At 35.9% G+C, this 21,089-nt stretch overlaps 1 protein-coding gene across 2 annotated transcripts in view; it reads left to right on the top strand.

The window, feature by feature from the left end:
* Nucleotides 1–21,089, top strand: part of AP1G1 (adaptor related protein complex 1 subunit gamma 1) — a 78,203-nt gene that overhangs the window by 31,832 nt on the left and 25,282 nt on the right. Inside the window, exons 3-12 of one of the 2 annotated variants that reach the window (XM_032854020.1) lie at nt 3,838–3,962; nt 9,807–9,948; nt 11,489–11,585; nt 12,751–12,827; nt 13,682–13,690; nt 15,994–16,089; nt 16,552–16,632; nt 16,834–16,932; nt 19,557–19,612; nt 20,733–20,846. In XM_032854020.1, coding sequence (XP_032709911.1) covers nt 3,838–3,962; nt 9,807–9,948; nt 11,489–11,585; nt 12,751–12,827; nt 13,682–13,690; nt 15,994–16,089; nt 16,552–16,632; nt 16,834–16,932; nt 19,557–19,612; nt 20,733–20,846 — 896 coding nt within the window. The remainder of the gene's footprint in view (nt 1–3,837; nt 3,963–9,806; nt 9,949–11,488; nt 11,586–12,750; nt 12,828–13,681; nt 13,691–15,993; nt 16,090–16,551; nt 16,633–16,833; nt 16,933–19,556; nt 19,613–20,732; nt 20,847–21,089) is intronic. The other variant, XM_032854019.1, reaches the window with a different exon arrangement.

Genomic DNA, 21,089 nt, shown 5'->3' with positions numbered 1-21,089 from the left:
AAGTTCCTTTTATCCTGCAGTTTTAAACTTTTTCTTTCTAGCCCAATATTATTTATCTTTGGAATAGATAATGACAGTTCATTAATGCAAAATTTAAAAGATAGAAAAGAATATATGATGAAAACCTTGCTTTCTGTTCTCTTTCAGATACTTAGTTTCCTGTTTTGTTTTGTTTTTAAGATTTTATGTATTTATTTGAGAGAGAAGGAGAGTGTGAGCGAGAGCACAAGCAGGGGTAGCTGCAAGGGGAGAGGGAAAAGCAGGCTTCCTGCGCAGCAGGGAGCCGGGTGGATAGATGCAGGGCTGGATTCCAGGACCCCAAGATCATGACCTGAGCAGAAGGCAGAGGCTTAACTGGCTGAGCCTATGAGGCGTCCCTGCTTAGTTTCCTTTTTATAGGCAACTGTCTGTGTCTATCCTTCCAGAGATACTTAATACATCTCTAGGCAATGGAAATGCCTACTCTACTGTAAAATACATGTGTGCAGTGTCTACTTATTAATCTGTCTTGAAGATGAGCCCACGTCCCCATTCTTTTTTCCAGCTTTTTTGACGTTCTCATTCTTTTTTGCCAGCTTCTTTGACATACTCATGGTAATGTATCTAGCAAAGTAGTCCATGATACTTTTTTTTTTCTTAAGTTTCTATTTATTTGCGGGGGGGAGAGTGCAAGTGTGAGCACAAACGGGGGGGGGGGCAGATGGAGAGGGACAAACCAGATTCCCTGCAGAGCCAGGAGCCCAGTGTGGGACTTGATCCCATGACCTTAGCCGAAGGCACACACTTAACCAACTGAGCCACTCAGGTGCCCCATATTCCATGATAGTTATGGATCATAATTTATTCACACTGATGCCTTATTAATGGACACTTATTTCCGGTCTTACTGTTTATTTATTTAATTTTATGTAAGCTCCACACTCATTGTGAAGCTCAAACTCAGGACCCTGAGATGAAGAGTCACATGCTCTTATCAACTAAGCCAGCCAGGTGCCCCTCCAGTCTTACTGCTTAAAGCAGTACTACAAATCACCATTATTTTACACGTATATGAAATGTAAAGGTAGTGTAAGTTCCTAAAAGTGGAATTATTGAGTCAAAGGATATATGTATTTGTATTTTAGATAGGCCAGGTCTTTCTGGCTACAGCTTGTGCCACTTTATAGCCATTCACTAATGTCCTCACTCTGTAATGACAGTCTAACTTTGCTAATATAAGAGGTTAAAAAACTGTCTCACTATGGTTTTCATTTGCATTTCTTTTTCTCTTCCAGTAACTTCACTGAGACATATTTTGCATATCTTATAATTCACCCTTTTCAAGTGTATGGTACAGTGATATGTTTTAAGTGAATTTACCTACTTGGGTTTGCTTTTGTTTTATGAGGAGGTTGAACTCCATTTCCTATGTTTGAATTATTTTTGTTTTCTTTGAACTGTCCATATTCTTTGTCCATTTTTATATTGAGTTGTTGGTCTTTTTATTTGTTTTTTTTTTTTTTAGTTATTGGTCTTTTTGAAAATCAGTTTGTAGGATCCTGTTATATAGCATTTCGTGTCTGTGAAACAGGTTGGAAATATTTCTTCCACATTTGTCATTTGTTTTTTTACTTTGCTCAGGGAGTTTGGAATAAAATCAAAAGTTATTTTTTATCTCTGTCGTTGTGTGAATATAAAAGCTAGACTGTTTTCTGTGGTCTTAAAGCATATGTTAGATTTGTAGGTTAGCAATGTTTCAGGTGGGATTTTCAAGTAGCTTTAAGTGAGATGGAGTAGAACTCAATTTGAGGTTGTTACCTAAGGGGCAGAAACATTCAATTGATTTTACCATTTTTCTTCTGTAACTCACACTAGAGTTGCCTATTTAGTGGTTGCTGCTCAAAAATGGATGCCTTCCCCTAGTATTTCCCCCAAAACCCCATTGTTCATCCCTCCATCTTTTTTCTTTTTCCATATCTGAAAACTTTGATAATATTCTTAAAGATGAAACACAGTGCTTTCTTAGCACTATTGCTGGCCACTAACACCAGTGTAGAGGATGAGAATTAATCCTCAGTGGAGGATGTTTTTCAAATGCCATTTCCAGTCTTTAATCTTGGATTTTCCTCTCAAAATTTGCCATCTTCGTAAAACAAATGTATATTCTTAAAGTCACTGTACCAATGGGGAATATTGAAAAGAATTAATTTAGTGTTTGTCCCTTTAAGTTGTAGTTTTTTTCTTCATTTTTAGGTAAGTTTTAAGTAAGTGTCACAAAGAGCAACAAATTGTACTCTCAAGTCATTGATGACTTTTAGTGTGACTATCTTAAAACTTGGCCTAAAAAATACAGTGTCATATTAATGCTTAAGAATAAAGACAGACTTCATTAGTTCATCTTAATAACAAATTTTTGGATAATTTATTTGCATAATTCCTGGTATTTGTTAAAGCCACGATTCAATAAGGATGATTAAAAATTTCAGTCATACCTGAAACTCTTTTAGAACTGTGTTTTTTTTCACTGCTTAAATATTCATTTTTAGGATTCTTAAATGGGAAGGTTAAAAATCCTTCTGTTTGAAAAAGAGTAAGATTTTCTGATAATATTTTAGCTCCTGTTCTTTTCATTCACCTCAGCAGTGATTTTTCTGCTGAGATTGTGAAAAGGACTTTATTCATTTTTTTTTTATTTCAGAAATTGTTTTTTAAAATTTAAATTGAATGCATAGAAGGAAGGGAAGGGTTGTTACGTAATCTGTCAGTTTCAGAGGCATTTCAGTTTCCCTTCTGGATCCTGGTTATTCTTGGAGGCTTTGATTTGTTCATGATAGTATAGTCATTCTGTTAACTTGAGGTGTTTTTAATGCAGATATATCAAGAGAGCAGTTTTTAAGTAGCTTAAAACAGTTTTATTTGCAAATGCTTTTATTTTCCTCAATTTCACTTTGGAACTTACAGGCAAATTCAGGGAAATAGTCTCATGATTTTAGACTGTTCTATACAGGTCTGCATTTGAACCCCTTTCCTTGGGATACAATGATTCTAAATGGGAACATAGTTTGCAAAACTCTTGGAGTTTTGGAGTGTCTAACTTAGGTACACGCTTTGAAAACCCTCACTATCGAGGGGATGTTTGGCCTTTTGCATGTCAAGGTGGAGTGATAAGATGATTGTGATATTCAAGAAAGGCTAAGTATTAAGACGATCTATTTAACTACAAAGAGTCTTAAGCTCTGAGAATTTTTATAAATTACATAAAGAAAAAGTCATATAAGACATTTTAGGTTTATTCCACTCCTGAAATTTCCTCTAGCCTTTTTTTTTCCTCTGTATTTTTATTCCTCATATGATAAAGTCTTTCTTCTGCCTTCTCCGTGGTTCAAGCCCTAAATGTAGCACTTCCCACATCATACTAAGGTTAGTTGTTGTCTCTTTTTCAGTTGTATATTCTTGATGTTTAAGATAGTATTTAGCACTTTAATGTATTTCCAGTTACTGAGTTTTTTGATATTCAAAATAGAAAAGACCATAAACGTACCCATAAGATAGGTGCTCATTTAGTACAACTGGGGATTAAATTAAGAATTGGGTTTATTAATATTCTATAATAATACTTTATTAATAACTACTTACTTCAATCTGTGGAAGTAAGGTAAACCTCACAGATTATATCATAGGACCTTGCCGAGATGATCTATTCCAGAACTTGGTATCCTATCATCAGGATATCTCAAGATCTTAGGTGATTTGATATCTGCTTATTTCAGCTATCCATTGACTCTGCGTTAAAAACATTGCTTTCCTGATTGTGGTAGCAATTCCTTAATTTATTTTCTTATTTTAAAAAATTTGCAGTTGGAGTGCCTCAAGCTTATCGCCTCTCAGAAGTTCACAGACAAACGCATTGGCTATTTAGGAGCAATGCTGCTGTTAGATGAAAGACAAGATGTCCATCTTCTCATGACAAACTGTATCAAGAAGTAAGTCTTTTCCTTCTTTTAATAACTACTTTGTGCTTTTAAAGTTTTCTTACAATATGACATTGAGAGCTTCTGTTTATTGACTTTATTTACTACCTAGAATATATTTGAATTGCTCTTATAGTTTGTGTATAAAGAAGATAAACAAAGGATTAAAACTTCTGTAGGGCAATATTTATTATTATCTTTTAAGATTTTATTTATTTGAGAGAGAGAGAGAGTGTGAAAGCACATGAAAGCAGCGGGAGGAAAGGAGAGGCAGAGAATCTCAAGCAGATTCTGTACTGAGTGCAGAGCCTGATACGGGGTCCATCCTATAACCCCGCGATCATGACTGGAGCCAAAATCCAGAGTTGGTCACTTAACTGACTGAGCCACCCAGGCGCCCCTGAAGGGGGTAGTTAAATGAAGGCATTGCATGTACAACATCTTCAGGCATAGGACCACAGTTTAGCAATGAAACAAGAATTTGGACCTACATGGAATAGAAAAAGCATTGGTAAATCAGAGATTTCTTGTATTTCCAGGACCTTGAATACCATGAGTAATGAAATTTTACATTTATTAAAGAATTACCAGTATATGTTCTGAGTAAATACCATTTAAAGGTAAAAGAAGAGGTTTTGCTTGTTAGTGGTCTAATTCCAGATTTTACTTGCATGAAATTTTACTTGGGCTTGTGAATTTTTGTGTGTCTTTTTTCCCCTCTAATGGGTGCTTTACTAGTCTAGTCATGCTTGTTTAACTTATAAACTGAGGAATGCTTGCTATACAGAGGAATTAGAGTAGCTGAGCAAGGGAATTAGCAGTTCTTCCCAGCATCCTTCTTACATCAAATGTTTATTCGAAAGTTGTGGAAGTTCTGGTGGCATTATTGGTTAAAGGTACTTTTTGGTTTGTTTTAGTTTGGTTTTGGTGTGTCTATTAGTTTAATCTCCTTTGCAGATTTCTTTTTCATTTGTAGTATTTGTTTGACAGAAAGTAGATGCAGGGGATATAGGTAATCACGTTTGTAGTTATTGAACTCTTACACTTTTATGTGGTCAATAATGTTCTACTTTAAAATTTCCCAGTGGATAATGGGAAATCCCAAAAGGAGAATTACGATTTGCTTATAAATATACAGGGTGTCATGTAAATACATTGAGTCTGTGAACTTAATTTTGGGGGAATCTTAATTTTGGGTCTTGAAATAAATACTAATGAAAATACTAAGTTGATTCATGTATTCAACAAATACTTGTTGTATACCTGCTGCGTGCCAGGAGCTGTTATAAGTTCTGGGGAGGGAGAGTGAAAACAATTGGCAGAGATCCTTGGTGCAGAGGTTACAGTCTTCATGTTCAGCATGACCCTTTTATACCTTTACTCTGGCTAGGCCTCTGAGAGTTTCTTTAATTTTGGTTCTTGCATGCTCTGTTGCCCTTATTACTTAAGCCTTCAGTCACATGCTGATGATTTGGCAGTCTGCCTAGCAGCAAGTTCATATTAAAGAGTTAATACCAAACTCAAGTGTAGGTTTATAGATTGATAAAAAAAATTGAAGAATGAGGCACATAGGCAAGGAAGAAATCTTTTCTTTGAATTTTAATGAGACCTAACCAGGTCTCAGATGAACTTTTTGAGAGAGAACTAATAGTTGGGAATTGATCTGGCCCCTTAGTCAAAGCTCAAGTTAAAGGACTTCGAGTCATTTAGTTTTGTTTTTCAAAAGTATTTGTTAATGAATGGGTTGGTTGGTTTTGTGAGGTTTTTTGTTTTTTGTTTGTTTTGCTTTTGGTTTTTATTATGGGGCATCATTGTGTACCAGTGGTTTTTATGTTTAATAATGAATATTTTCCGGGATGCCTGGTTAAGCGTCTGCCTTTGGCTCGGGTCATGATCCCAGGGTCCTGGAATTGAGTCCCACGTTGGGCTTCTTGCTCAGCCAGGAGCCTGCTTCTCCCTCTGCCTGCCGTTCTCCCTGCTTGTGCTCCCTCTCTGACAATACATAAAATCTTAAAAAAAAAAAAAGAATGTTTCCCTCATTGTTCATTGGCCTAGAAAAGCTCTAACCAATTGAAGATCTTGGAATCTTTAAAAATTGGATTCGATATTTTAAGAGCTTGCATTATGCAAATGTTATTAATCATTGAAAAATGAATGAAAAGTCAGCTAAATATTCTTGGAAACTGGGAGCCTAAATGGGAAAGTCATAGTTAAGACTTAAATATTATTGGGGCATGTGGGTGGCTCACTCGGTTAAGTGTCTGCCTTCAGCTCAGATCATGATCCCAGGGTCCTGGGGTTGAGCCCCAAATCAGGATCCCTGCTCAGCTTGGGGCCTGCTTCTCCCTCTCCCTCTGCCTCCTGCTTTGCCTGCTGCTCTGCCTGCTTGTGCATGCTCTATCTATCTCTCTGTCAGATAAATAAATAAAATCTTAAAAAAAAGAAGAAAAGATTTAAACATTATTTTTACCAGGAAAAAAAAATACTCTTTTGGGAGAGAGAGGGCAAGCAGGGGGCGGGGTTGGGGGAGGGGTAGAGGGAGAGAGAGAGAGAGAGAGAGAGAGAGAGAAACTCTTATTTATTTATTTATTTTAAAGATTTTCTTTGTTTATTTGACAACACAAGCAGGGAGAGTAGCAGGCAGAGGGAGAGGGAGAAGCATACTCCCCACTGAGCAAGGAGCTCAACGTAGGGCTTGATCCCAGGACGCTTGGATCATGATCCGACCTAAAGGGAGCCGCTTAACCCACTGAGCCACCCATGTGCCCTGGAGAGAGAGTCTTAAGCAGTCTCCATGTCCAGCTTGGAGCTTGACTCAGGGCTTTATCTCACAATCCTGAGATCATGACCTGAGCCAAAATCAAGAATTGGACACTTAACTGACTGAGCCACTCAGGTGCCCCTTATCAGTCATTTTTATCTTAAATATTCAAATTGCTAAAAAGTAGCAAACATGGCTAATTTATACTTTACTTTCTTTATTCAGGGAAGGTTAAAACCATTTATTATTTCATTTAAAATTACCAGTAATGAACCCCTTACATGTTAACATAAATAACGTTTTTAATGAAAAATTATTTTCCAAAATAAAATAATTCAAATGAGAAAAACAACATTATTTCATGTTTTTTTTTTTAATCTTTAAACATCTGGCCTAATGGAAGACAGCCAGATGTCATACTTGCTTCTACATTCAATTTCTTGTGTTGTTTTGATTGAAGTATATGAAGAATATCCAGCCTTTCACAGATAGTTGGATAGTTAGAAAAAGGAAGAGGACTTTAATAGCCTTTCAGATAACTGGATATTCTTCTTTGATACTATACCAAAACTCCATAAATGGTAGTTCCTTAAGGATTAGTTGCAAGGTGGAATTTGAAACCATATTAGTGAAGTTTGGTACTTTGTTATATTAAACCCATTGGTCCTCTTGCACTTGGAATCTTTTACTCATGTATGCATTTGTAACACCATGCCTAAGTCACTTGGGAAAAATTGGCTGAGTTGAAGTATTAGTAGACTACGAAGTTCATCATGGCAATACGAATTATCCAAAATTCTAACTCTCACTTCAAAGCTTGGATTTTATCATTGGCCACAAGTATTGTCAGTTGTTGCTCTTGATAGGCCAACTTGGCTCCTTTTCCAGAAGATGTCAGCTACATACCCAAATCTTAATAATTATGCTTGTCTGTCAGTTATTTTTCAAGTAAATATTGTATATATTTGAAAAGTTCATAGTTAGAGGTGCCTGGGTGGCTCAGTCGGCTAAGCGTCTGCCTTTGGCTTAGGTCATGATCCCAGGGTTCTGGGATCGAGCCCCACATTGGGTTCCCTGCTCAGTTGGGAGCCTGCTTCTCCCTTTCCCTCTGTCCCTCCTGCTCGTGCTCTCTCTTATCTCAAATAAATAAGAACAGAAATCTTAAAAAAAAAAAAGTTCATTGTTTAGCTTGCACGTGAGCAGGTGGTTTTCTCTGAGATTGCCACTTGGGTGTGCAGAAGTTCTTTATGAATACTTCATATTTCCTCACACGATATTAAACAGTACGCATCTGAGTCAAGATTTAGTAAAGCTGGGCTTCTTTACTGCTCTGTCACAGGCAGTCTTAAGTGAAACAGACTCATTCCTTCCCTCCTTCCTTCCCTCCCTCCCTCCTTCCTTCCCTTCCATCCATCCTTCCTTCTTTCCTACCCTCCTTCCTTCATTTGTCTGTGTGTGGCAGTGAATACAATGACCACTAGTACAGTTTGGTGCCACTACTCTGCCAGTAATTTTCTCCACCACTGCTTTTGCATCAAGTGCAAATGTCAGTATAGTTGGCAAATAACAAGTTAGTATTGTGAAAATAGTTTGGCTGTCCTGGACAAGAAGTTGATTATAATATATAGATGAATATATATATATATAGATGAATTTACTGGTTCAAGCTTTTTAGTATTTCAGCTTTTTATGAAGGTATACTTCCTGACTGGTTTGTAAATAATTTTGTACAGTTATCAATGTCTATTAGAGATAGGATTTTGTATATCTGTATCACCAGATACTGGGCCTCACCATAAATATCTAGTTTAGTTTGTTAAAGGTTGTTTAATTAGCTAATTTTTCTAGTTACTATTTTTTTCTTCTTTTGAATACACAAAAATGTAAAAATTAGGGCGTCTGGGTTGTTGAGTTGTTAAGTGTCTGCCTTCAGCTCTGGTTATGATCCCAGGGTCTTGGGATCAAGCCCTGCATGGGGTTTCCTACTCAGTGGGAGGCCTGCTTCTCCCTGTCCCACTCCCTGCTGGTGTTCCCTTTCTTGCTATGTCTGTCTGTCATATAAATAAATCTTTAAAAAAAATGTAAAAGTTAATGTGACAGCAAGGTAAATATTATACCATAAGGTTAGAGGTTTCAAAGTATTTCTCTTGTGATATTTAAGTCACCTTAAATGCTCTAGTAGAGGTGCCTGGGTGGCTCAGTGGGTTAGGCCTCTGCCTTCAGCTCAGATCATGATTTCAGGGTCCTGGGATCGAGCCCCACATCGGGTTCTCTGCTCAGCGGGGAGCCTGCTTCCCCCTGCCTCTCTGCCTACTTGTGATCTCTCTCTCTCTCTCTCTGTCAAATAAATAAGTGGAATCTTTAAAAAAAAAAAAAAAAAAACTCTAATAGGGGGGACTGCTTTTTGATTTTTTTTTTTTTTTAAGGTTTTGGTTGATGTATGTATATCTTGTCATTTTTTTTTTAGTAAATACTAGTAGAGTGTATTAAATTTTTAAAATTTTTATTCTTTAGAGAGAATGTGCATGCGCCAGAGTGGGATGGGGGGAAAGTGGGGGTATAAGGGGGTGTCATGCAGGGGGAGGAGGAATGGAGGGAGAGAGAGAGAATCTTAATTGGGCTCCTCACCCAGTGTGGAGCCCAGTGCAGGGCTCGATTTCACAACCCTGAGATCATGACCTGAGGGAAATGAAGAGTCAGACCCTTAACTGACTGAGCCACCCAGGCGCCTCCCCAAATCTTCTAAACATATAGTTGTGCTTCACATTTCTGTCTTTGTTGGCTTTCACTTTCATTGGTTTGCTGAATTTTCTGAAGTAGTTTGTCTTCAATGGATAACATATTGCTGAATTTCTGTTACTTTGGTATTTGGAAACACGGAGTTGTAAGCCTGTAGGAGGCACTGTAAATCAGTTCACTGTATTGGTAATTTGTAATAAGTTAAACATATTTTTGCAACAAATAATCTTATTAATTATTTTTCTTATTGGACAAATTGTGAATCATTCAGAGTTGCCTCATTAGATTGTGAAGCTTCTGTATGGGGAGCACAAGTAAAAGCATGTTCATTTCTACCTTTTTCCATTCTTTTGCAGTGATCTTAATCATAGCACGCAATATGTACAGGGGCTAGCACTTTGTACCCTTGGCTGTATGGGCTCTTCAGAGATGTGCAGAGATCTTGCAGGAGAGGTAGAGAAACTCCTGAAAACCTCCAATTCTTACTTAAGAAAAAAGGTAACTTTTAATGAAACCAAATGTCTGCATTTGGATCAGGGACTATTATGGAGATGGGAAGGCAAATTATTTTTGAGAGCTCTTATGATGATATAACGTATCTTTCTTGGCAGTAGATATATTTTAAATGATTATATATGAATCAGGTGTTTGTAAGTCAAAATCTGTCTTTATACTACTTTTTTGGAGGTCTTTTTTTTTTATTATTAATAATTAACTCCAGTTGGTAATTGTGAACACTTTAATTCTTCTCTTAATTTTCCGTTTTTCAAGGGAATGATTTATAAACAAACAAATGTTACTGGATATCCTAGATACCTAATTACTTCCTAATTTGCGAGATTCTAAACAGTACTAAATAGAGTGATAATGAACAGAACTTTAAGAATTTACTTTTGTCCTAATAATTAGTGCCCATGTCTTTGTATGAGTGACTTTGAATCTCTGGAAATGCAGTTCCATTGGGACCTACATAATTATTAGAGAATGATCTAGAACATACTTTATAAATTGGTGTGTCTAAATGGAATAGTAATGGAAGACAATAATCTTATTCTCTTACTTGCTTTTATATGTTGATGTAAACATTTATGTTTTTTAAAATTGTGCTTGAACCTTGTAACCTTCATAAACAAAGGGTGTAAAATGTAGAACTTAGAAGACGCAAACACTTACTATTGCCTGGTTGTCATTCACTGTGCCGCCACATTAATGGTGTGACAAGGCCCAAGCTGTTTTCTAGAATCATGGACTGTTGATGATGATTGTGAACCAAAGTCAGTGCTTTCTTTTAAAGTATGAGTGGGCTGTTCTTGTTCAAAAAGTACATTATTTCATGAAATAAAACACTTCTGTGGATTGGAAAAAAAAACTTTTTTCCCCAAATGTAACTTGGGAAGAATTAGCTGAAATCTTTTCTTGTTACTATATCTATTTTGTTTGTGGTATTTTACTCCAGCAAATAGTATTTATGGGTACTTTTGATATGCGTAATCAAAATCAGTCTTTGTACCTTTTTTTCCAGCAAACAAGCCAACACCATCTTTTCTTCAGTAGAGACTAGCTAATTATCAAATGATTTTCTTAATATCAGCAGAGAATGAATTGGGGAAGATAATAGGTATTATTAAAACTAACAGTAGTAATGTATCTTTAAATTTTATAGTGTTTTTATAAAACCTTTTGGTCATCTTAGAAGAATGAGTATCACAAATGGAAGTCTTTATTTTTTACTTTGTAAAACATAGAAGTTATATTTAATTTGTTTGATAAATGCATGTTAACCATGGTCTAGTCTAGGAAGTGTTTGTCCACTTACTTAGTAATACATGAACAAAGGGACAGCTGAGCTAAGAGTTCTCATTAATGAAATAGTATAAATTAGAAAGTCCTGACCAGTTAATATATAATAAATCTGATGTCTCACTTCTTTGTTCTTTCTTCATAAGGTGAACTAAATGATAAGGCTTTTGTTGGTATTTTTTGTAAGACTGGTTGCCCTGACTTGGTTGAAATAAATCTTTTTCCTTTTCCTTCATAGGCAGCGCTATGTGCTGTTCATGTCATCAGGAAGGTTCCTGAACTTATGGAGATGTTTTTACCAGCAACAAAAAATTTATTGAATGAAAAGAACCATGGTAATATGATTTGGATGTGCTTGTGAAGTACTGAGGGAAAGCAGGAAAGAGAAAGGGCTTCAGGGAGTTTTGGCTTTCTCTTTGAGTGCAGTGGACTTGCCTTTTTGCTGTGCTTAGACACTTTGCCAGGAAGGGTTGATGGGTCAAGTCTCACTTTTCTCCAATCCTACTTTTATAATTAGAGATTGATTCCTTCATAGTAAACTTGGTTTCCATTTTCAGTCCTCTTTTACTATATTAAAAATATTATGTTAAGTTACTAATACTCAGTGTAATGTACAAATGATCCTAGCCTTGATTTTCATATCTAAAACACTTTGATTTCCTAGCTATCTTGCCCTAGAAAAAAAAAATACATATTTTTATTACTTTGTGGTAGGAGTATAAAATTTATGAAAATCCTTTAGGTTACTTGTAACAGGAATTTTAATGGGTACTTAGATATATTTATATAAAACTTGAGAGAAACTAAATGGAACGTGGCAATTTTTTCCCATACTTTTATTCTTATTTTGAAGTCAGTGAAACAAGTTCTGAGTAAAGAAAATTCATTTGTCCTACTAAATGTTAAGAGAAAAAATGGTAAGGTATATTTAATGTGATTAATTCAGTCCTGTGCCTGGAAGGCTCAAAGTAAATTTGTTGGACAAATGAGTGGTAGGGTACTTACTTTTTAGTAGTGGAAACTATTGTGAGATTCTTTTTACTCTGGAACAAGTGTATTTACTTTGTCATCCATAATTACCTTGGAGTTTTGATTCATTTTATCTGGAAATTTAAAAGTTTTTTTTAAGATTTTTCCTTTTTGAATGATCAGATCTCAGCTAACAGCTCTTTAATAAGTACAGGGCAGATGATACCTAGCTTATAGTGACTGTGAGTATTTCCTTACGGATAGGCTCAGATGGAGAGACACGTGTGTTGGTTATCATTTTTTAGCAGTTATCTTGGTTACATAGTTTAAAATATTCTGATTTAACTGAGTTGACCAGGCGTCTGTTTAATATTTCCTTTGTATTCACCTCAGTGCTTAGCTTCTTTGGGAGATTAAAAACAAAAGTAGCAACTATCTTTTTGGAATTGACCTGCAGAACTCAAAGCCCTATTCTGTGGAGTTGAATAACATACAGCCTCATTTTAGTTTTCATTTGCTCTTATCTTTCAGGTGTCCTTCACACATCTGTAGTCCTCCTCACAGAAATGTGTGAACGAAGCCCAGACATGCTTGCACATTTCAGAAAGGTAGGTACCATTCTGTATGCCTAAGCCTTTCTTGATTGAAAAACAATTTTCCTGAAGAGTACATGATTTCCTCACTTAGGAATTTTCTTTTGAAAGGAAGTTATGGAGCTGAATAAAGGACTTGACCAGCCCTGCTGTGTGGTAGGGCTGGAAGCCCGATTTAGGCATAAAAGAACTGGCAGTAGTACAGTGTTTTCCCTTTCATAATAGAAGTCTCTCAGTGTTGGCACACCTACCAGTCTCTCATGTGCTTTATCTGCTGTTTTCACATTGAAGACAGGAAATGTAACTTGAGGTCAAATTACAAACAGGAATTGTGTGCATGCATGCATGTGCGCGCGCCTGTGTGTGTATGGGTGGGTGATGCGGTGTGTGTTTTTAAAGGCAGTTAATTTATTTTGTTTAAGGTGAAACCTGCAAAGTGAAGTTTTACGTTACTTTTATGTAACACAGGGTCACCTTCTGTTCATTTTAGACTCTTGACTCTGGTAACTGAAGTCTAGCTCTCTTAGGTTCCCCCCTCTCTTTCTTACAGCATTCTAAAGTGGAAATTTTTGCTTTTTTCACTGGCTTTTAGAAGACGGTAGTAAGGATGCCTGGGAAAAACTGTACTTTGGGTAGTTACATGCATTTAATTCCTTTTTAAAGTGCTGATCACTCGATAAATGGGGCTTATTTTGTATTTTAGATCTAACGAGGCTCTAATAGCATTTATTTTTTTGATTTTTTTTTCTTCTTAGATGTTCATGTCTTGATTAAATTATTGTAAAATAGTATGAGGCCTGTATCTGTCCCTAATGCTTGCTTTGTATGTTTTGTTCCTGTTGTCTGTTTGGAATCCTGCTGTATGTTAGAATGAAAAGGTAAGAATTAACCCTCTTTTAGATGGTGCATGCTGGCATTAGGTCCTTAGTAGCTTTTGTGCATCCATCCACAAATGTAGCTTTTTAAAAAATAAACTAATGCTGAAGCTGTGCTTAATACTATGAGTTATTTGTTTTAGCATTTTTGGCTAACTCCCGAGTCCAGTTTTTGTCTTGTCACTTAAACTCTTCACTCCAAAGTCAGCCTTGGATTTCAGTTGCAGCCTTTCCTGAATTCTAAGCCTCCTTCTCTGCCTTTTCTTCATATTCACTTGAGAAACTTTGAACAGTTTCCCAGTGGCTTTGGTGATGGCAATTCCAGATCAGTTTGGAGCCTTGGCACAAAACACTGCTTCTTTTTGAAGTAGATATTTTAGAATCATGTGTGGGTAACCTCATACTTTATAAAAAGCTCTGTATGTACTTCTGAGCTCTCAGTCCAGACTTAGAGCTTTTATTTCTCCCTTACCTGCACTTACTCTTTCCTGGAAGTTTTGGGATATTAAAGGATTATGGGATAGAGTGGGTGGGCATCAACTGATTTTCATGGCTGCAGCGTTTCCCTTTGTCATCTTATCTTGTTTGTCTTGTCATAAGTTTTAGTGACTTGCGTTTTTGTCTGAAAAATAAAGCTGGGTTCCAAGAATTTGTCTGCTAAACATTTAGGCATTTGTGCTTTTTGTCCCAGGACAATTTTATGCGGTGTGCTGGTCTTGTGTCCGTGAATAAAAAAATTTGTGAATTTAGTAGCCCAAGGAAAAAAGACTTCTCTAAGAAATCAGGTTAAACAGGTAATTAGGGATATGTGTAGTACAAAAAAGGAGGCCATTGGGAAGTATGCAGGCTGAGCCACTTTTTGTGCAGAGCCTGGTAACTAGGTGATCCCGGCTTTATTACATGTTAAAAGCAGTTTACAAATTTATATTATTCTTCCCACTAATACAAATCTGTCCACAGTTGACAGATTTAATGGGGATTCTGTTTAGAATTTACAGGTCACCGTAACTTAGGTTTGTTTTAATCTTGGAGTTGTCCAAGTTAGAATTTTGTTTAAATGGCTTATGAATCACCTAATTCTGAAGTGTTACAGCCGAACTTCTTTAAATCCATACAGATTATATTCTCATATTGAAAAGTGGCCTCAGTGTTGTGAGTGCATTCCTTGGCCTTTGTTTTGATCTTGATCCCCTTTTAAAGTTGAGGCATAAGGAGGAACAGAGCCAGAACACAGTGAGAAAAAGTCATTGAGTTGCAGCAAATTGGTTGGGGCTGTTCTGATCGCCTCCAAAAGAGATGTGATTTGCTTCACTTTGGACACTTGTTTTCTTAATTTTAGGTGATAGAATTGTTTATGTAGCTAAATTGAGTTTTTAGTTGGAGCCCAGAAAAGTTCCCATTGTGGGGCACATTTTGGAACAGGGTTTAAGATTAAGTGCTTAATAACATTTGAAGCATTTGAAAAAAATACTTTGAAGTTCAGCTTAGCCATAAAATTGCCTCTACTATATGTTATGACTCTAGTGGACAAAGTAAAGGAAGGGCAAGAGGAGAATTCCGACCATAAGGAATACATAGTTTCATTAACAAGATGAGACCAAGTAGGCAACAAAGTGTGTATAATTAAGTGCTGAAATAAAATTTTACCGAAAATTGTATCTTATGAGTTAAGAATAGGGAAAGGAAATTATTCACGGCCTTGCTATCTTCTTAAGGTGAAAAGTACAATTTTTTTATGTGTCTTTTCCACTTGGTCAATGTTGGAGGCTTTTGGATTCCCTGTTGTTTGTTGGAAAAGAATAGAACTAGCCTTGTCTTAAGTTTTTTCTCTGTTTGAGATAGTATATCTTAAAACTGTAATTTTAATAAAATTACCAGTATTTTTTGGTGATAATGTTTTATATTCAAATGTTTGAGTGAATAAAAACCGAACATGTTTGTGTTACCGAGATATGTCAAGTTCTGTAGAAGTAGAAATGCAGCGTGCCCTGTAGACATCTGTTTGACTTGATTCCCACAGGCTTTCTGACCTCCTATTACTTGTAGTCTCTTTGCATATATAACTCTAGGGTAAAAGCGTCATTTGTTTTTAATTCAGATAAAATACATATTCCGTCTTGAGTTCCTGGCCTAGGTACTCTTAAGTTCTGTTTATCAAGCATCAGCAGTATACCAGCGTATGGTATCAGTAGAATTTTCTTGGATTCAGACCCTTGCCCCCCTTTTTAATTAGGCAAATTACCTGCCTATTCATGAGAAATTCTTCGATGTTCACTGTTTGTTTGATGCATTTTTCTTCTCTGCAGCTTGTGCCCCAATTAGTTCGTATTCTAAAGAACCTCATCATGTCGGGATACTCACCAGAACATGATGTTTCTGGTATCAGTGACCCCTTTTTGCAGGTGAGGTTGAAAGAAAATTTTGGAGAAATGAATTTAATACCTTTGGAATAAATTGTTTCTTTCCTCTTAAGTTTATGTCAGTAGGAATTTGATAATTAACTGATTAAACAAATTACATTAATAAGTGAATAGTGACAGTTCTGTACTGCATTAATAAAATAAAATTAGAGTTGTACTGTGTAATATCTATCGCATAGAGACTTGACTTATCAATATACTAAAGCTTTGTAGGTGGTGGTATCCTTTAGCTGTGGAGTGATGAAGTGTGGGTTGTCTAATTACCTCATTCAGACTTAGAAGTATTTACTACTTCTCTAAAGATAATGTTTAAAATTCTTCTGTTTGAATTTTGACCATTTCTAATGAGATCTGAGACTTCATTTAAGTTATTTGAGTTTATACCAAGTAAGTTCCTTTGTGCCAGGTGTAATTTGTTGACACTAATCATATTTTGCACATTAGGTACGAATTTTGCGGTTATTAAGAATTTTAGGACGAAATGATGATGACTCAAGTGAAGCTATGAATGATATATTAGCACAGGTGAGTAGACTCAGTCTGTGTTGTATAAAATCTTCATTGTAGTGTAGTGGGAGTAGAATGATGGTGGTTAGATGGAGCAGTATTTATTTGTGTCTCCTCATTGGTGGCTGTAATCATTCACAAACTGTCTCTTGTTACCTCTGGATATTTTTTGAAAGTGTTATTTTATCACTAATGTACTGCCCACTTGTGACTTTTCAGGTTGCCACAAATACGGAGACTAGTAAAAATGTAGGAAATGCTATTCTTTATGAAACGGTTTTGACTATCATGGATATTAAGTCAGAGAGTGGACTGCGAGTAAGTCTTTTTAAATCTTTCCCTAAACATTTCAATTAGAATAAATAACTTAGGCTTGAGTACTGTAGAAATGAATTGCATTTGGAAATTAACTTTAGGAAAGTGATGTGGAATGTATAATGCTGTGTTTTGGGATCTGAAGTATCATTCCCTCCATTGAAGGCTTTTAATATTGATTACAATAAAGTTTGGGAGCTCTCAGGTATAGTTAGATATACAGATACTGTTGAGTGAAGGAAACATTTCAAAATAAGCTTTTTATTAGAGCCATGATTTGAATTGTATTCATCACTCCAAATAAGACATCATATTTGAGTTACTTTGTTTTTCTTAAATATTTGTGGTTTTTTTTTTTAAAGAAATGTACACTTAAAGTAAAAAAACTAAAACAGTACCAAAGGTGTGTAGGGAGGGAAATGTCTTCCTGTAGCTTTCATGTTCTCCTAGTGGGGAATATGGTTACCCTTTCCTCATGTATTTTTTCAGAAATCTGAAAATGTGTCTGTACACATGTATTTCTTCTCTTCCTCACCTTTTGAAACTTTTGGCAGTAATTTTAGACTTACAGAAAAGTTGCAAAAATAGTTTAGAGCTTGCACATACTCTTCACTCAGTTTCCCCTAATATTAACATCATGCATAACTAGAGACAATTATCAAAATTAAGGAGTTAATATTGGTATCATGCTAAATTACAGAATTTAGTCAGCTTCCACCAATTTTTCTACTTATGCCATTTTTCTGTTTGAGGAGCTGATCTTCGATTCCACTTGTATTTGTCATGTCTCCTTAGTGCCCTCCAGTCTGAGGCAATTCCTCCGTCTTTCTGTGCCTTTCATGACTTTGACACTTTTGAAGAGTACTGATCAGTTACTTCGTAGAATGTTCCTTAGTTTGGCTCTCTCTGAAGTTTTCTCATGATTAGACTGAGGTTATGCTTTTTTGGCAAGACTACCACAGAAGTGATGTGCCCTTCTCAGTATCCTATCAGGAGAGACATGCTTTCTGTTTGTTTCATTACTGGTGATATTAACCTTGGTCATTTGGTTAAGGTGGTGTCTGTTGTGTCTCTCCACTGTATTGTTATTTTTTCATTTGCGATTAAAAATAGTTTGAGGAAGATACTTTGAGACTTTGCAAACACCCTGTTCTCAGACTTTTTGCCCACCCATTTTAGTATCCATCCAAGAATTTTTTTTTTTTAAGATTTTATTTATGTGTTTGACAGACAGAGATCACAAGTAGGCAGAGAGGCAGGCAGAGAGAGAGGGGGAAGCAGGCTCCCTGCTGAGCAGAGAGCCCGATGAGGGGCTCAATCCAAGGACCCTGAGACCATGACCTGAACCGAAGGCAGAGGCTTAACCCACTGAGCCACCCAGGTGCCCCTCCATCAGAGAATCTTTTCTACAGTAGTTATTAGGGTGGTGTTCCAGTGACACTTTTCTATTTGCCTCATTTTTTCCTCATTAAATAATTGTAATTCCTCTGTAAGGAGGAATTTATTCATGAATTTATTCATTTTTTCAATCACTTAATGATATAAGAATCGCTAGTTCGTAGCCTTGTAAGAAACAGGTTTACTAAATACAGTCCAGTATTTAAATGTATACAGTTCTTTTTGTCCTTATCGTTCCAGTATCTAGATAACTTAACCAAAGTAATTTAGGTTAGTTCTCTTCCTCTCCCTCCCTTTCAAGCAAAATGATAACATATTGTATAGATTGTCCTGCACCTTACTCTTTTCACCTAACATTATCTTGGAATTAGTCCATATTCATGTATAGAGACCATTCTCATTTAAAAAAAAATGGTGGAATATACATAATATAAAAGTTAACCATTTTTAAGTCTGTAGTTCAGTGGCATTAAGTAATTCACTTTTGCAACCAGTACCACCATGTATCTTCTGAACTTTTTTGTCTTCCCAAACAGAAACTTTGTACCCATTAAACAATAACTCCATTATTTCCTGTCTTCAGTGCCTGGCAACCATCATTCCACTTTCTTTTTCTGAATTTGACTATTCTTGATAACTCATAAAAGTGGAATCATAGAGTATTGTCCTTTTGTAGTTGGTTTATTTCAGTTAGCATAAAGTCTTCAAGGTTCATCCATGTTATAGTATGTGTCAGAACCCTAATGGCTGCGTGATACTCCGTTGTGTGGATGTGCTATAGTGTACCTAGCAAACTTGCTATTAATGGACACTTAGCATGTCCCAGTCATTTGTGATTACAAATAGTGTTGTAGTAGATTCTTGTGCATATGTGCAAGTGTGTTTTTCAGATAAATTTCTATAAGTGGAATTGTTGAAGCAGAGGAGATGTTTAAAATATGTATAATTGCCAGAATTTTCTCCAGTGAGGCTGTGCCAATATTATTCTTCCACTAACAGTATAAAAACTTTAAAACATAATCTTCTAGCAATTACTTTTGAAAGAGTATGATTTTATGAGTTTGCCCTCAGATTTTTGTTTTGTTTCATTTTTGTTTTTTGCTAGCCATCTATAGAAGTATCAACTATCACCTTTAAATAGTTTGTACCATCAGGGGTCAGGAGGTGATCCTTATACAACATAAATGTTTAATTTTATTAGATTTTTAACCTGTGTTATTTCTCTTTAGGTCTTAGCCATAAACATCCTTGGTCGTTTCTTATTGAACAATGACAAGAATATTAGGTAAGTCAACTGGAAAATATCTTGTATCTTGGTATTAGAAACTCAGTGTTTTCAAGAGTGATTTTGCTCAAGATCGCATATGTACTGAGTGACTTTTCTAGAACTTCAACTCAGGATTTTTATTTTTAAATTTTAAAACTTAAAGCTACTGTTTTGTAAAGAATTTGAGGATTTGGCTCATGACTTAACTTTTACTTTGGTTTACAACTGTCAGCATTAGGAGTCAGCAGACTTTTTCTGTGAAGGATCAGATGGTCACTATTTTAGGCTCTGTGGGCCTTAGGGTCTCTCTGGCAACTATTCAAAATCCTGTGTCTTGGTATGAAAGCAGTCATAGACTATGTAAGTAGTGAGTGGTTGTGTTCCAATAAAAATTCATTTATAGAACCATGCAGGATAGGGCTAGAGTCTTGTAGGTAGAAGCTGTGGCTTGCTGACCTCAGCTCTAAATTAAGAAGAAAAAAGTAACATTTTGCACTGCAGACCTGGAATGTGTTTGTGAACTCCAGCTAATTTTTTTAAGTAGATTAATTTATTAAGTATTTTATTTTATTACTTTCCTTCATGTATTATATCTTCACCCTTTTTCCCGTTTTAATCAGGAGAAAATATTCTTTCTTATGTGAGCATTTAAAAATGTGTAAATAATCATTGTGGTACCCTGAATTATCTCCTCCTTCTAAAAGAATTTTTAAATATTTGAATCTTAAACTCAGATTTTTACAGGGGCAGTTTTGGTACCAGTATCAAATAAAAACAAAGAAAATACAAATGGTACCATTGAAATAATTTCCTCTTGTGTTTTGGGGCTAAGGAAAGGCGTACTATATGCTTGTTTTGTTGTACTACTTGGGAGAATTTGGAAGAATGGAATCAGTCACTTTTAGAAGTTTAAGTGGACTTGACCATGAATGCAAATCTAATAAATTCTCGTGATTACCACTACTTAAGATTGTAGTGTCTTTTATGCCTTTAAGGTGTTACTATTACACTAATTCTGTCTTGACTTTTAAATATTTAAAGATATATAGTCATTAGACATCTTCTTTGTCATTATTTAAGTAGAGAAGAACTATCCTGAATTTTACATTTCATTTCATTTCAACTTTGTTCCATCCAGATATGTAGCTTTGACATCTTTGTTGAAGACGGTGCAGACAGATCATAACGCAGTACAGAGGCACAGAAGCACAATTGTGGACTGCTTAAAAGATTTGGATGTCTCAATAAAACGGTAACAGATTACTGATCGTTCTCTGCTCTACCCCCTACCTGATAACTTCATAATAGTTCTGAGAATGAGTATGTTGCCATTTGTTTATTTAGTCATTATTTTCACAGTTGAACTCTGCTGAGGAAATCCTTTTTAAGAGAGGATCGGCAGGGGGAAGGTTAGATCAGTGAGAGAGGCCAATAAGGAGTACTGAAGTGCACACTGCAGTTCTCCTTGGTTCCTTGTACAAACAAACAGGTACAT

The sequence above is a fragment of the Lontra canadensis genome, unplaced genomic scaffold, assembly GCF_010015895.1.
Source record: "Lontra canadensis isolate GAN:19392208 unplaced genomic scaffold, GSC_riverotter_1.0 scaffold8, whole genome shotgun sequence".
Lineage (NCBI taxonomy): Eukaryota > Metazoa > Chordata > Mammalia > Carnivora > Mustelidae > Lontra > Lontra canadensis.
The sequence above is the reverse complement of the archived record's forward strand: the minus strand, read 5'-3'. Positions and strand labels throughout refer to the sequence as shown.